General features: G+C 42.5%; 1 protein-coding gene across 1 annotated transcript in view; it reads left to right on the top strand.

Annotated features, from left to right (window-relative positions):
* Window positions 1-2,726: 2,726 nt before the first annotated feature.
* PCNX2 (pecanex 2) overlaps window positions 2,727-16,010 on the top strand; it is a 150,398-nt gene continuing 137,114 nt past the window's right edge. Inside the window, exons 1-5 of the mRNA XM_052670834.1 lie at window positions 2,727-2,896; window positions 8,940-9,148; window positions 11,232-11,349; window positions 13,496-13,532; window positions 13,989-15,266. Coding sequence (XP_052526794.1) covers window positions 2,744-2,896; window positions 8,940-9,148; window positions 11,232-11,349; window positions 13,496-13,532; window positions 13,989-15,266 — 1,795 coding nt within the window. The 5' untranslated portion in view covers window positions 2,727-2,743. The remainder of the gene's footprint in view (window positions 2,897-8,939; window positions 9,149-11,231; window positions 11,350-13,495; window positions 13,533-13,988; window positions 15,267-16,010) is intronic.

Raw genomic sequence — 16,010 nt, 5'->3', positions numbered from 1 at the left:
CGCATCCTCACCTGCCGCCGCCGAGCGGGAGCCGCGGGAGGGGCGGGGCCTAGCGCCGCCGGGCTGACACAGGTAGGGCGCAAGCGCGGGCGGAGAGGGCGGGGAGGGGAGTGGCGCTGCTCCCGCCTCCCCGCTCTGCGTCGCTGATTGGCTGCCGGTCATCACGTGGCGGCGAGAGCTAGGATGGGGTTGGAGGTAGGGGGTTGCGGTGGGTGTGGAGGCGTAGGTAGGTAGGTGTTTTCCGCGCGCGCGCAGCGCGACAGTGGGTGTGGGCCGCCTCGGGGGCTTTGTGCCTGTGGCGCTGGGAGCAGCGGCTGCTAGGAGCTGCCTGAGGTGGATAAAAGGGCGCGGGGAAGGTGTGAGGCTGTGCCGCAGGGCGGAATCATCAGCGCGTTCTGTGCCTTTCAGTTGCCCGCACGTCGAGTGCTGTCCGTCCCTCAGCAACCGTCTCATTTGCAGCTGTGTATCGCGACTAAATTCTTGACGTAGTTATTTGAAACTTGGAATTGAACAAAGTTGATAAACTCCTGTTCGTCCCGCAGCAGAAACTGTATCTGACACACTAAACAAAAATAAAACGCTATGATGGTTACTGAACCACGTTAACCTAAAAGAAGTAATGCAGAACCGGCGTGTCTATCACGTCTTTTCGCATTTCCTTTAATATAAGAGAATGCCTTGCAGCTATTCAGAGAGATAATTGCAAACCTTTTCCTTATCTGCGTATTTGCCTTATTATAAAAGCCATAAAGTATGTTGTAATACAAGCGCTCTGCCACACAAATTCCACCTTGAACTTTATCTGAAGAATCTGCAGGAACTAATTAACTGTGGAATGTTTTGGGTCAGACAAGGTGTTGGTTGCGGAACAGTGTTTAAAAGTTTAAATATTTATTTAGAGCTAGTGTTCAAAAATTTGCTCCCCGAAGTACCACTGTGCACCAGCAATTGCTACACCCGGGTTATCCTATGGAGTTTCTGCAGCACGGAGCACTGTAGGATCTCGGTGTGTGAGTGCTGTTCCTGGCTTATCTAATAATGGGAGCAGTTTTACGGAGAGCAACATGAAGCTCCTGTAACTTTTCTCATGGCACCACCTAGTGGAGTTATCATTAAGAACAGCGTGCAGGTTGCTGGTGAAGTTGACTGCCCAGTTTGTCACTGACCTTTCGGTGGGTCATGTTTTCCACCTCTGGTACTCCCCTGCAGCCACAGGCACAGTACTGTGCATCTACCTGCACTGTGTGGAATACATACCCTTAGCTGAAATTACCACCCCTCTTCTGACCTGCAAGTACGATTATACCAGAAAGAGTGGAAAGATTTGAGGGATGAGATGGCAGATCACCAAAGTGAAACAGTGTTGCATCAACTCCAATGAAGCCCTCCCTTCCTGGGGCTTCTGAATAATGACCTGCTTGAGCCAGACCCATGAGATACAGAGGAGAGGCAATTTTGAACCCCTTTGTTTTCCCATCTCTTTTTATTTATATAGTAAGTCGGCATGTAAATGTTTTTATCAGTATGTATATGGGAAACAATTTTGGTGGTTTCTGAAAAATTAATATTTTGAATCACTGCCTATAAACATATTATCGATGGCTGGTGATTGCGTTTGATGTTCGTGTCAACAAACTTTGTCACCTTTGAAAAGAATCTGCCTTAGTATGCAAAAGGTAAAATAAAAATTTCCACTTGCCAAGGGAGAGAGATGTTAGGCAAGACATGTTTAATGAACGGCATGCAGGACAATGCTAGAACTGTGCCTCTTTCGTATAGGATCATAGAATCATAGAATGGCCTGGGTTGAAAAGGACCACAGTGATCATCGAGTTTCAACCCCCCTGCTATGTGCAGGGTGGCCAACCACTACACCAGGCTACCCAAAGCCACATCCAGTCTGGCCTTGAATGCATCCAGGAATGGGACATCCACAAGATTATGGATTAGAAGACTTCTTGGCAAGGACAAACCAAGCAAATACCTCTCCCCATGGCTGTAGTCCCACAGATATCTGCAGGCACTGTGCCACTGAAAGAAGCAGTGCCATCCCTCCTGTTTATATGGCTCTCAAACCTGTCAAGCATCCAGCACAAGCATCTAATGTGGTTGCGCTGGGAGCTGAGCTTATGTGGTGAATTACCTCTCAAACACGGCTGTTTAATGGCATCCATTGGCTCACACCCCTTACCTCAAGTGTGCACAGGGATGTGGGCCGTGTCCTCTGTGCTGCCTATCTGCTCTTGGTTCCCTCTCAGTGCCACACACTATCTTCTGACACCCCTCACGTACTATAAAATCTCTAATTCAATCTCAGTTGTCATCAAACTCAAAGTAGAACTCGGGGTTCCACCAAGCAAGCCGACGTTTGGCTGACAAACAACCGACGAATCGGGTAAAACAACCCCGTAGCGGTGAGGGGGGGTTGCGCCGGGCCCAGCGCGGTGCCGCCCGGTGGGCCGGGCCTTCCCCGCACCTGCGAGCGGCCGCGTTCCGGGACGCGGCTCCGCGGCGCCGTCCGTCCGCGCGCCCGCAGCGGCCGCCCCTCGGCGCTGCCGGCAGCCGGGTGCGGCCCCGGGATCGACCCGGCGGCGGGGCCGAACAGAGGGAGGCCCGGCCCGGCCCGGCCCGGCCGGGGTGGGGCGGGATGCTCAGCGTCGCGGGGCACCATGGGAGAATCCGCCGGCGCCCGGCATGGCGGCGGCGGCGGCGGCGGGCGGCTGAGGGGCGGCGGGGGGCGGCCATGGTGTCGCCGGCGGCGCGGCTGGTGGGGCAGGGTGTGTGGGCGGCGCTGACCGGCGGTTGGTACCACGACCCGGAGCAGGGAGCCTTCACCAACAGCTGCCATCTCTATCTGTGGCTCTTCCTACTGACGCTGCCCCTCGCCATGCACCTGGTGAGCACCGCGGGGCGGGGGCGCTGGGAGCGGCCTGGGGGTTGGGGCCGCGCCGCACCTCGGCCCGGCGGCAAAGGCGCGCGGCCTCGGGCGAGGGCTCCGCGTCCCCGCCGTCACCTCCCGAGGCGGCCGCGCCCCGGTGCTGGGGCGGCCCGGGGAGGCGGGGAGGTGGGGGGGTGGGGAGGCTCCTCGGATCCCCGTTTGTTTGCCGGCCGCCCTGGTCTGACCAGCCGACAGGGGTGAATACAAGCAGAAAGTCAAGTGCCTGAATGTCATTGGTGAGTCGCGTTGCTCCTCGTGCAACGCAGCTCACCTTGTGCTAAGCATCACAGATCAGTGGTTTTACTAATTGGGATTTGCTTGCAGAACTTTAATATGTTTTTTTTTCCATGAAAACTTGGTAGTTTGACTCAGTTTTGGTGTGCTTCCCCCTACCTGGGGAAAGCTGGGAAGCAGCTTGCTGGATCACTGCATCCATGCATTAGTGAACTCCTCAGTGACTGTAGCTTAGCAGTATTTCTTGCAGTGACTCAACTTGATTCTTATGAAGTGAAGTTTGTAGCTTGACTGTTGCTTTTTTTTTTTTTTTTTTTTTTTTGAGTGGGATAAAAATCCTAAGCAGGTCTTTTCACTCTACATGAGGAATTGGACTGGATGACCTTTAAAGGTCCCTTCCACCTCAAATGATTCTATGGTCAGAGATAGCCCTGATTTGCAAAGAGCATTCATGAGTCTCCCTGGAATTCCAGTGAGAAGTCAGTTATGTATTTTTAAAAATCTATTAGTATGCTGTACCTTTGATGTGGATTGTGCTCGATCCCTGTAAGCGTGGATTGTGGAGCTCTTCAATCAAGATTACTGTGTTTTCTGGTGGATGGAGACTCTGTCCTCTGCAAGCCAGCAAGAGCCTAATGTGCTAAGAACTGCTGCCAAAGTGACATGCATGATTTTTCAAAAAAAGATGAGGAAAAAAATGTGAAGGTGAAGGTTAACTTTCTTTTCCAGCTAAAGTAAGTAGGTATACATCTAGAAGAGTATGTGTTGCCTTCTGGGAAATTTCAGAACTCACAGTGTTGCACAAAAGGGCAGTGTAGTTTAAAGCAAACGTAAAACACAAGAAATGATGTAAAGGGAGAAGAAGAAAACCAAATTTATCTGTTTAACCTTTTTTTCTTCTGGGCTTCATGTTTGTCTGCCTTGATGGATGCGATCCTGCAGACTGGCTGGCTTTCTGATGAATCATCTGGTTAAATGAAGGACTTGCGTTCTTGAGCTAATGTGTCGCTATGGGAATTCTTTATCCTTGATAAGAATAATGCATTTATGTGTTGCCTGTTCAAGTAATGATGTCCTGAAGTATTTGTTTTCCTGCTTTTAAGTGGTTAGGCTTTGTAAACTTTGTGCACGACAGATATTCTTGCCACTTAGAAACTTGAACCTCTATTTTTAATTGAAGGATTTCTTTGGGGAATTTTACTTACAATCTTTGGCGAAATTTGGGGTGGTGTTCATGTTACACACTTTGGAATCAGCTTAAGCAGTCACAAATGTCTCTTGAAATGACAAAGTCAGAACAAATCAGAGTGCTATTACTCAAAATGTTCCTTTGCTTTAGATTGTCTTAGTTACGCCTTTAACAAAGTCAGAAAGTCTCCCTGAAACAGTTTGATTTGAGTGAAGTGGCAGAACTCATCCAGCTGCTTTTAAATTTTTCACACTAGCTCAGCTGAGATGTGCTGACAGTAGCATTGGGGAGCTTATAGTATCAAGTTGTTTCTGTTGTGTGGATCGAGGATTTTGTTCTCTAGCATTGTCAGCACAGCTTACTTTGGTACTAATTGTTCCCTTGTGAACTTCCCCTTCCTGAAAATGCAGTTCTGTGTGTTGTCTTTTTCATTTAGCCCTTGTAGCAGCAGATATGCAAATAAAAATATACACTGAAAACTATTTGGAACACCGTTAAAAAGTTGACTAAAAATCAACTTTCAGTATTATTAGGTTATCTTCTAAACTTGCCATGTCAGATCTCATAATAGATTATGATTTGTGGAATAAAGTAGCAAATAGCACAGGGCTCCCAGGTGTTGTGTGTATGTGTGACATTAGTGACACTGTTAAGCAGAGCCACCTGGCTGAGGTCAGCCCCAGTGTAACACCAGTAAAGCATAGAGATGACTTTGGGGGTGCTTGTATTATAGCCTGTTCTAGAAGCCTCAAGATAGTGTGCACCTGCCTTTTTGTGAGCCCTTGAGATAGCTTAGTGATTGTTCCTGTCTTCTGTTGGACAGGAAGCTCTTGAATTGAACATTAGGTCTTCGAGTCATACCATAATAACTATAACGTGGCAGTATAAGGGTGTGGGCACGTAAACAAATTACTCAGAGGTAAACTGTGATAAAGTTGGCAGCATGTTAGCTGCTTCCAGTCTCAGTTGACCACACTTTAACCTACTTTCACCCTCTGTGACAGTAAGGATATGCGTATCACTGGAGTAGATAGATAAACTACACAGCTCTTACCATATTTATTAGTAGATAGAATGCACTCTTAAAAATGAGTTTACACCCCTGGGATTTGCTACGTGTTTTTCCATGTTGTCTTAAGGACATCTCTTAGATATTAATTCAGCTAAAGGAACATCAAAGTATGTATCTTTGGCTTCAGTGCTATGGTATACCCCCTCTTTCTTCACCAAGTTTCATTGTAGTTACTGACTGCATGTTTTCCATCATTTTTGTGCTGTAGCGAACCAAGGCTGAGATGAAGGCAATGTAGGTAGCATCTATCTTTAGATGCATCAGGTGCGTTATGTCTGGGTCTAAACAACTTAATTATTCAGTCTGATTTATCAGATGTGGTATTTGGGTCGAAGGTTACGTGTCTTTATATTAGGACCTTAGACACCTCCACCTTTGTGCTACCCAAATAATGTTAGTAGACATGGGGAGAAGTTGGCCATTTCCATGGCAGTGGCCTGTGGGCTGACAGCAGCCCCAGGCAGATGTCCTGTCTGCACAGGCACATCAACCGTGCTGCATCTGCAGCAGTAAGCCAGGTGGCATTTCAAACGTGTGAACCTGAGTGTCTGCCTGTTGCCCACGGTGTTCTGATATTGGAAGCTACTGGCCTGTTCCAAGGAGGGATGTGTTCTACTGAAGTTAGGTGACAGTTGCCAAAGAGTTAAAAAGTTCTGCAGCAGCAGGGCTGGAGAGAGATGAGCAAACAGACACATGATGTGATTATAAAACCTAATTTCTGTAGGAAACAAGGCTAATAATAACTCCAGTACAGCAAAAGTGAGTCTATCATATAATTCCTCAGTGGTCTGTAATTTAATTTCCCCTAGCTCATGCAGATTTTTGTAGATTTCACGTATCCGTCCCTGGGAACACCAGCTGCACTCAGATGACACTTCTACCCTTATGCAAGAGGCTTGTTTCTGAAAGTCCAAGGCTTTCCATCCTCACTTTCATCTTTCTTCCAATTCCTTGTGTGGAATTGGAACAAGCTGCCAGCTTCCGCTACTTAGCTTCTTCCAAGATTCAGAATATTAGGAATATGCTGGCCTTTATATGTGTATATTTGTAGGCAGATTTTGAATTGTGAGTATGCTTAACATGTACCCCGTGGGAAGTGCTGTATGTTGGGCAGATGTGCAAGCAGACCGTGGGGAAGCACTGAGTGTATCCAGGAGCTCTGATCAGAAGGCAGGGATGGGAACATGCAGCACTCGGTGTTAGCTAGAACCAATCCTCTCTTTTACTTAGGAATTCAGGAGCTTCTGGTGATTCTCTCCTGTATTGTACTCAATGCAAAAACAGTCTCTGCTGTTAGAAGTTTATTTCTGTTGTGTCCTCGTGACATTATTCATTTAAAATATATTAAGCCATATAGGTGTCACCTATAAAGCCCTTCTATTCTGGTGACTAGTTCTGAGGTGTTATTTGTCCCTCAGTGGGCAGTCCATGCTTTTAGAGGGTAGTTGAAGAGATTTCCTGGGAAGTGAACATATCTTTTTGAAACAAATCCTTGCAGACATTTGGCAGTCATTCTTTGTGAAACCAAATGATTTTTAACTTGTGTTTTGCAAATGCTTTAGTCATAAAAACAAATTCTACCAACCCTTCTATCATGAGAGCACTGCTTTGCAAATACGTCTTCTTTCTGGCCCAGATACAGTAAATGACCAAAGAGCATGCTGAGTTCTGGTGTACACATACATGTAGCGTGTGTACATAAAATGAAGTACTCTTAACAAGCTTAGACTTGATCTGTAGAAAGTAACGTCTTTCTCATTAGGTATTGTTAGTAATTTATACCTGCTGGATAGCTTCTCTACTTTATATAATAAATTCAGCAGTGGTTCAGGTTGGATATCAGGAAAAAGTTTTTCACCAGAGGGTGGTTGGGGCCTGGAACAGGCTTCCCAGGGCAGTGGTCACAGCCCCAAGCTGTGAGAAATCAGAGTTGCGATTTCTGGGTGGTCCTGTGTGGAGGCAGGGGTTGGGTCCCTTCCATCTCAAGATATTTGATGATTCCATGTGAATCGGAATAGTCCTAAGAAAGAATTTACCTGAAAAGCCAAATGCAGCAGAGGAGTAGCAACTCATTTGCTCATGATAACACAGAAATGATTCAGCATACTCATTTCAGCATCAAGATAAATGTGGTGTCTTGTTTTAGAGATGAAGTAAATGTACCTCATTCCCTTCCCTTCTTTATCTATGTGGGCGCAGTGTGGTTTATTTCTGAGTCTGAAATGATTTTTAAATTGAAATGATCCTTGATCTCCAAAGCTGGTATTTACAATTATAGATTTAGGGCATGAAATTGGATCTCTCTGAGACTGCAGCTAAATAAAAACCATACGTAAGGATGTTTCGTGACCATAGATATGAAGATTTTGCCCCTTCAAATGTAACTGGAAGTATTTATTATGAATTTTTCTTCACGGTAAGGAAGTATTTACATAAGAGAGTGCAGTTCCTTCACAGACATGACGTACTGATGTCTGTATTTGAACTATAATTCATGGTAATGATAAGAGATATGGTGCCCATCCCAAATCAGCAGACACAGACAGCTGCAAATTAATGATTATGAACTTCAGAAAAAAAGCATTCAAAGAAGCTGCCTCTCTCCAAATGCACAGCATTTATTTGTTTTGACTGATCCTGATTTTTTTTTTTAAATTCTTCAGCAGTAGAGGCAATAGGAGATGTTGTGAAGTGTTTAAAAAAAAAAAAAAAAAAGCAATTAAACTACAACATTTTAGTGTTTTTAGCATTATTCTCATAGCTGAGGAATGGTAAGGTGACAATTTTTTCAAAAGGAGTTTCCTGCTTGTGGATAATTCATCTTTTGTTTTGTGTCTGATAAAAAGCTGTACTGTTCTGGGAATGGGAAATTTTCACAGAATCATAGGATGGCTTGGGTTGGAAGAGACCTTGAATACCATATGGTTCCACCTCTCTGCTGTGGGCAGGGCTGCCACCCAGCAGCTCAGGTGTCCAGGGCCCCATCCAACCTGCCCCTGAGCCCCTCCAGGGATGGGGCACCCACAGCTTCTCTGGGCAGCTGTGCCAGGGTCTCAGCACAAAGAATTTCTTCTTTGTGTCTAATCTTAATTTTCCCTCTTTTACTTTAAAGCCATTCCCTCTTGTCTTCTCACTATCAGACCATGTAAAAAATTGGTCTTTCTCTGATTATAAGCTCCCTTCGAGTACTGGAAGGGGGTGTTTTGAGAGTGTTCTAACAGTGTTTGCTAATTGTGAGCTTTTACTGACTTTGAGATAAAATTAATAAAAAAAACTACCTATAGCTAATCAAAAGAAGAATAAATGGTTTGAAATTTGAGCAAATGTTTAGAACTTTCTGATGAGTAGAACTCAAGACTTGTGTATGGAGATACAGTACTTGTGTCTGCAAAACTCAGTAGAGGTACAAATAACAGACAATTAGAAATATATATAAATTGGAAAATGTAGCAGCATTTTCTTATAATAAACTTGTATGATGATGTCCTTATTATTCCTTTCTATAGGCTTTTCCAGCAAATTCAGTTACAGCTTTTGCATACTGCAGCTTAGTGACAGTGTTCTTCACAGCAATTAAGGTGATCAGTTACCGTCTGCACCTTATGTTTGATAAAGGCGAAGCAGTTCAACAACAGGTCCCAAGAAAAAATGGAAGGCAGTGTAAAGATGCAGAGGTCCCAAAAGAAAACACAGTTCTTCCGCCCTCAAATCATAGGTAAGCTTTGCATTACGTGTTGCTGGTACACTGTATATAACTGATAAGTTTGTGCTGTCCTGTGCAGCAGAAATACCCATTGACAGCAAGAAAACTCCTACAGTTTTGTGGGGAGTGGCACTCCTAAAACCCTTATCAGTGCTTTTATTCTCAGTGTTTCTTGCATGCTTGTGATGAAGCAGGCAGAGCTACACCTGGTTTGGGGGTGGGGCAGCCAGTGGACCATGTGAAGGAAAGAGACCTGTCTGGGAGGAGCTAAAAGCTCCTGGAGGAAAACTGGGAGTTTCTAAAGAAGTGTTAAAGGCCGAAGGAAGAGCAGAGGTTCTTCCTGGCTTTATCCCTGTCCTAAAGAATTTTGAGGGTGAGAGAGAAGAGCTGTTCCAGAAAGAAAAATGTGTTTTGTTCCTGCTTCAACTTCTGGGAAACTGGTGAAAGTTCATACAAAACTTGCTGGAAAGGGACAAGGAAATTATGTGCACCTGTTGGCAAACAAAATGTTTTTCTATCATGGCTTTGAAAGCCTGAGTGCAAATTGGTGTTGTGCGTTTATAACAGCTTTCATCCTCTGATCAAGCCTAGATGTGTACGTTGTTTTCCTTTTTCTGACTGCCATAATTCTTCTGTGGTACTCTTCAAGAGTAAAGTTAGAGCCACTCTCATTTCCCAGGTCATTGGGTAGGCATTTCCAGCATTTCCTCTGTACTGCAAATAAATAATCACAGTCAGTAAGTCTGCTTCTGGGTTGATATGGTATTAAAGCTAAAAAATAATGTTGGCTGTAGACTGGAACAAAGATTTTCCAGAATTGTGTCTATGTAGAATATTCTGCTGGAAACTTTTTGGAATAAATTGAGACTTTTTTTTTTGTTTTGTTTTGTTTTTTACCATTTTTTCAAGCTTGAGTCGTAGAAATGAAATTGGCAGCCAGCTTTCATTGTTTGCAAGCTCTACAGCAGATGTGAAAGAACCTGAAGTATGGTACATCCAGCAGTGGCTGCAGCATAAAATGTCCACCCATAGCTTAAATGGAGTAGTTTGTTACAGCTGCCAAGCTTCAACTGAGAGCTCTGTATCTGTGAACTTGTTCTGGTTTTGGTGTGTTTACAGTCGCTATGGTAAGCTCTGCTACCACTGGCTCTGTGCAAGCTGTGCAGTATCAGGTTTGTTTGTATACCTCGGTAGTGCTGTTCTCTTGTGTTTTTGGCATGTCTCTGGCACATTCCTAGCAGCAACTTTGCTGGTATTGTCAAGGTCTGCGTGCACCAAGGCTCTTCTCAGAAATGCCACTCATAAGTCAATTACCTTACAAAGGATTTATTTTTGTTTGAGTGATGCCTTTCAGGCTCTGTTCTCACTAGCCCACAAAGCCGTTTCCTATTTATATCTGATAAGGTAATTTGAGAGGCTCATCTGTTCTAGGCTGGCTCAAATTTAAACAGAAGCTCAATTTTTGTTCTGTTCATTAACTTTCCTTATCCTGCCTTAGTTTTGACTAAGAATTAGAAGTAGCATCTCTTAAAACCTGTGTGTAAAGTCATTTCAGGTTTTTCATATGGGAGGTCATAGACACAGCAGTCTCAGCTCTTGATCAGAAAATAAAGAATATGTTGGCTAGCTGGCTGATAGTTTTTAAACAGGCTTTGGTGTGTTGGTTGAACAAGTTTCTGAAGTCGGCTAACTACAGAAAAAGTTCCCCAGGAAAAATAATTTTATAGCTTATATATAGCTGTAGGGTTTTAAAGCTGAAATTGGGAAAACAATTTTTTTTTTTTTTTAACATTTTGTCACAATGGGGATTTATTATTTACTTATTCCGAGTAAATTTTTATTGCAAAAATGCTTGCTCACATCCATGGAAAACCTAAAAGAAAATGTTTAAAACGTGTAGTGAATAGCTGAATGCATCCATCAAGAAAATGATTAACTAGCTGCCTGTAATGTATGCTTCTTTTAATTAAGTCAAAGGGAACAACTTCACTTTTTATGGTCCAATGATTATATGAATAGACATTATGCATTGCATTTCAAACAATTGTTTGATGGGAGGTAAGTAAATAACTTGGTTCCTTTTTCCCTTTTCCAGCAATAACGTTGGGGATAATGGTGTAATTGGTGAGACCAACCAAAATGGCTCTACCCCCACAATACATGACAGTTTGAGGCTAGAAGCTCTTCACTCACGGAGCTCATCTGGGGCAACGGTTAGTATGCTTTTTGGTAGTAACGTTTTCACTTTATACATTGTGTTCTTATCACATGGAATTTTGTGCAGTCAGATGCTGCTGACTGAAAGCAGGTCTGCTCCAAGTTGGAAGGATACTTTGTATGGCTACAGCTATTGGTTAGCCTTGGCCTTGTCTCACAAGTTTAATTTTACAAAGCTGAACCTGCTGTAGATAATTCTGTAAGTCTCAAGAGATGTCTGTATGCTCTATAGATACTAAATGACTTGAAAATCTTGCCAAAGTCAATTAGTTTTCAAGGCTGCTTTGAGAGAAAGAAGAAGCTAATGCAGTCAGGGCAGTTTCTCATTCCCTGAGAAGGAGTCAGCTCCTGAAGCGTTGGTAACTTATTTTTGTATAACTGGACTTACGGTTATAAAATTACAGTTTGATAGTTAAAACATAAAACCTGATTAAAATCTAGGAGTTAAGCTACATGAGGTTAAAAATACATAGATTCCACATTACTAGCCATGCTTTCTAAATCAGTTACTGTACGAAGTTATGAAAGTGGTTTTTGTGGGCATTATTTAAGAAAATTACAAGAAGTTTGAAGAATAAAGTGTGCAAAAATTAGGAAACAGAATGAATGCTGTCTGTGTTATCTTAAGCTACTCCCCAAGTATACTGTGATAACATGTTTAATTATGTGACCCCATACTGTTCTTTCTACAGGACTCCTGCCTCATTCAGTGCAGAGGATGGTTAGTGATCTCTGAATAAGTAGCTATTTGATACTTCACTGTCTTCATTTTTTTCCCCCTTTGTGTCCTTATTTACTTCAAATTATTCTGAATCAAAAGTATTTCCTCATTTCCTGGACTGTTTCTACCTTTTTGTAGCATCTGTATGATTCACAGACATTAACAATTTTTCTTTTATGAGAAAAAATATTTTCCACCTTGTTTCTGTCCTGGTCCCCAGTATTCTGGTATTTGTCCAGTCTGCAAACTCATTTTTTTTTCTCCAGGAAACTTGTCTGAGTCTCTCATTTCCAAACATGTAGATTGGGTCTAGTCAAACCTAATCTCCTCTTCTTGCTGCCAGGCTACCACTATGAAATAGAAGGATGTAATAATTATTTCCTCTTAATTTTGGTGCGTGTCAGCCTGAAGAGATCCATATTATTTTTTCCTGGTAACTTTTCGCTAGTTCTCCATTCTTGCTCCTAGAATGTTTCTCTGCAGTATTGTGTAGTTCAGGACTCTCCACTGCATAACAAACATTGACCTGCTTGTGAGAATCCAACAAGGGCCACTGGCAGTGATCACTGGGGAATAAGGCATTAGATATATGAGGACAGGCAGGTGTCCTAAAATCTATGTAAGACTAAAAGAATGTACTGTCTTCACTTTCCTAATGGAAGGATATGGAGAAGACTGAGCACGCTCAGAGCTACAAGGTGGAAGACTAAGAGACAGTGGACAAAAGTACAGTTGGATACATTTAAAAAAAAAAAGTTTTATTCATTTACTTTTTTTTTTAACTGAAAGTGTGGTCAAATACTGGAAGAGATTGTCCAGAGTGGCTGTGAAATCTCCATTCGTGGAGATATTCAAAGCTATACTGTATATGGTCCTGAGCAACCTGCTCTAACTGTGCCTGCCTTGAGTATGTGTGTGTAGGGGAGAAGAGTTTGGGCTAAATGACCTCTGTAATTTCCTTGCAATCTGAATGATTGTAGGATAACTTTATGGTTTTCTCCTCTAATTTTTCATTGAGAAATTGTTACCAAGTACTGGAGACCAAACTTTTTCAGCTACATGTTTTTAAATCACTAAAATGGGAAGTGGAAAAGATGAACTATTTTAAGAAGGTCTAGATTAGGCGCCGTGGAATATTTTTAAAAATAAAATCTTCAGTTTTCTTTCTCCCCAGATATAACACACACAATTACAATGATGCAATTTGGAGCATGGCTGTTCTATAACCATCTCCATCACCCACCCTTTGTATTTTGTGGAAGGTACACATCCAAATTTCAATGATTTTATTGAATACCAGCACTGTAATTAACCTTTGATTAGTTAACTATTGCACTGATCTGTTGCATTACATCTATTTCTTTTCTTCCAACAGAAGTTAATATATAGCCTTACCAATTTTGTGTGGTTTTTGTTTTTAGGACCTGCCAACACGGGAAACTATTGAAGATCTCAAAGGTATCTGAAGGCATTATGATTCCTTTTCAACTTTTATTTAATCCTTGCTTGCCACAAAAAAAAAAAAAAAGACACAGATGACCCTGCAGCAGGATCAGTCATGCCTCATGTTAGGATCTGAATAGAAAAGATAACAAAATCTTAAGGGAGTTCTCACAGACGGTTTCTCAGCTGTCAGCTGAGCTGTTTGGACTATAGCCTTTTGGTGAGAATGCAAGTAGCTTTCCCTATTTTTTAATATAGAGATATTAAAGAGTTTTCCTCCCATGCTCCTGGGAAACTCTGTGTCTCTGGAACACGTTAAAAGAGGAAGCCAGTCTTCAGGTAACATGTTAAAACCCTTAAGCATCTTCTGACTGCAGATTTCCTTGCAGTTTTTGCTAGCTAAATATTTTACCTTGATAATGTATAGCGATCCTGTTTGCAAAACCTAACTCATGTTACATCTTTTATTAGGGATTACAGTATTAGAAGACCAGTCTGTACCACCAATTTCATCTACCTCACCTGGTATCAAAGGAGACATATTACCAGTTTCCTCAGCCTCTGCATCAGGTTCTACAACATCAGCAATAGTGTCAAAACCAGCTGCTGTGGAAACGCTTTGTGGAACTGGAATAAATCAAAGCGGAGAGAATGAGCAACATGCATCACAAGTTGTTCTCATGGACAAAGATGCAGCTAAAAATTTCTCTAATATTTCTTCATCGCAAGGTGATATTATAAGGACTGGAGTTTCTTTGGAACCATGGGACAGTGAAAATTCAGTTATTTCAGACCATTTAAGTAATCCGAGAAACCAGAAAAGAGAGAAATTACCAGATGGCTCACTGCAGGCAAGCTTTACCAGTAACTGCCCACAGTGCAGTGCTTTTGCAACCAAAGATCCTGAGCTTGTGGAAAGTTCTTGCAGTGCTGATAGTACCAATGAAGACCTTGACTGCTCGGATAGTGAGACTGCTGTTGCAATTGTTGACAACTCTCTTCCTGGAGACCAACTGTGTGAGCCCATTAAAATTGTCATCACAATGAGCAGCACACCAAACAGCACCCTCAGTGATCTAGCAGGCTCTGTCCATCTGAGGGCTCTGGGTACTGAGAGAACAAGCTCAGCTCTTGAGTCCGGTATAGTCACAGCAGATTGGCAAAGTCAGCAGACTAATGAACAGCTCAGAATTCCTGTTATAACTTTTGATTTGTCTGATGACAGCAAAGGTAATGACTACCCAGAAATTAGTGAAAGTGAAAGAACTCCAGAAATGTTGAGGACTGATCTGTCATCCAACCACTGCTCTGGCTATGAATCTGGTGATGGAGTAAAAGAACACAGCAATCCAGTAAATGCTCCTTCAGAAATGAACACTTGTTCAGATCCAAATCAGAAGAAGGCTTCTGAAAATGTCCAAAACATGGGTTTGAGTCCAAAGGAAGAACTACAGAGCCTAGATCCTCAATCCTGTAGAACTGCTCATGAAAAGAGGCACATGCGGGTGCTGAGTGTAGACAGTGGTACAGATGTGCTTTTAAATAAGAATTCAGTGGAGGCATCTGACAAAGAGAAGACTTTACCTACTTCTAAATCTGATCTAGAAGCTAAAGAAGGACAGGTACCCAATGAGTCAAATTTTCTAGAGTTTGTCTCCCTTCTGGAATCCATTAATACCTCAAAGATGAAGGCATCTAATCAATCTACTGTCAAAATGGAGGTTACAAAAGAAAATGTCCCTGCTGGAGGTATGATGCATGATTTACAACTTTTGGAATAAGAAGGTTGAGATTAGTTACATTGTTTATAGCAGCTTGGCCTGAAATCTGCAGTAGAGTGAATACAGAGAGGAGAATTGGTTTTGTTATTAATTGGTGGAAGGCTGGGCTTGATTGGAATAGGATGATTTCAGGAAAGTGTGATAGTGTCAGCTGCAATTTCTTGAATATTACATTTTCTTAAAGACACCTTTTGAAAAAGCTAATGCTAACCTCAATAGGTGTCTAGTCCATATCTAATGTTCTGTGCATGTGACAGACCTGGACGGTGTAAAAATCAAGAAAAATTCTTAAAAAAATGTGTATAGTTAAAGTTTTGTACCTTCTCTTACGAGGTGCATGTTGAAAAGTCACCTGTGTGTGTCTGAGTATGTAGAAAGCTGGGTTTGTCACTAGTGGTGGCTCAACTTCTAAATAACTCGTGTGCATGTGTTCCTCAGCTTCCTCCATAGATACGTGTAGCTTTGTAGTTAAAAATAAAACAATCACATTCTCAATGTGTTTCTCAAGAGTTGCTGAAGGCTAAAATATTTGAGCTTATGGGAGAATGTTTGTCAGTGGGGTTTGTTGAAAACATCAGATATTTTTATGGAAAATAGTATCTTACCATGCCATTTTCCATTTAAGAAAAAGAGTTATATTTAAAAAGAAAGGGAAAGAAAAAAAGGCTTCTATCAGTTCATTTTAAAACCTGTATGCAATCTAGTTTGTAAT

This window comes from Tympanuchus pallidicinctus, unplaced genomic scaffold, assembly GCF_026119805.1.
Source record: "Tympanuchus pallidicinctus isolate F22 unplaced genomic scaffold, pur_lepc_1.0 scaffold1, whole genome shotgun sequence".
NCBI classification, from domain to species: Eukaryota; Metazoa; Chordata; class Aves; order Galliformes; family Phasianidae; genus Tympanuchus; species Tympanuchus pallidicinctus.
The sequence above is the reverse complement of the archived record's forward strand: the minus strand, read 5'-3'. Positions and strand labels throughout refer to the sequence as shown.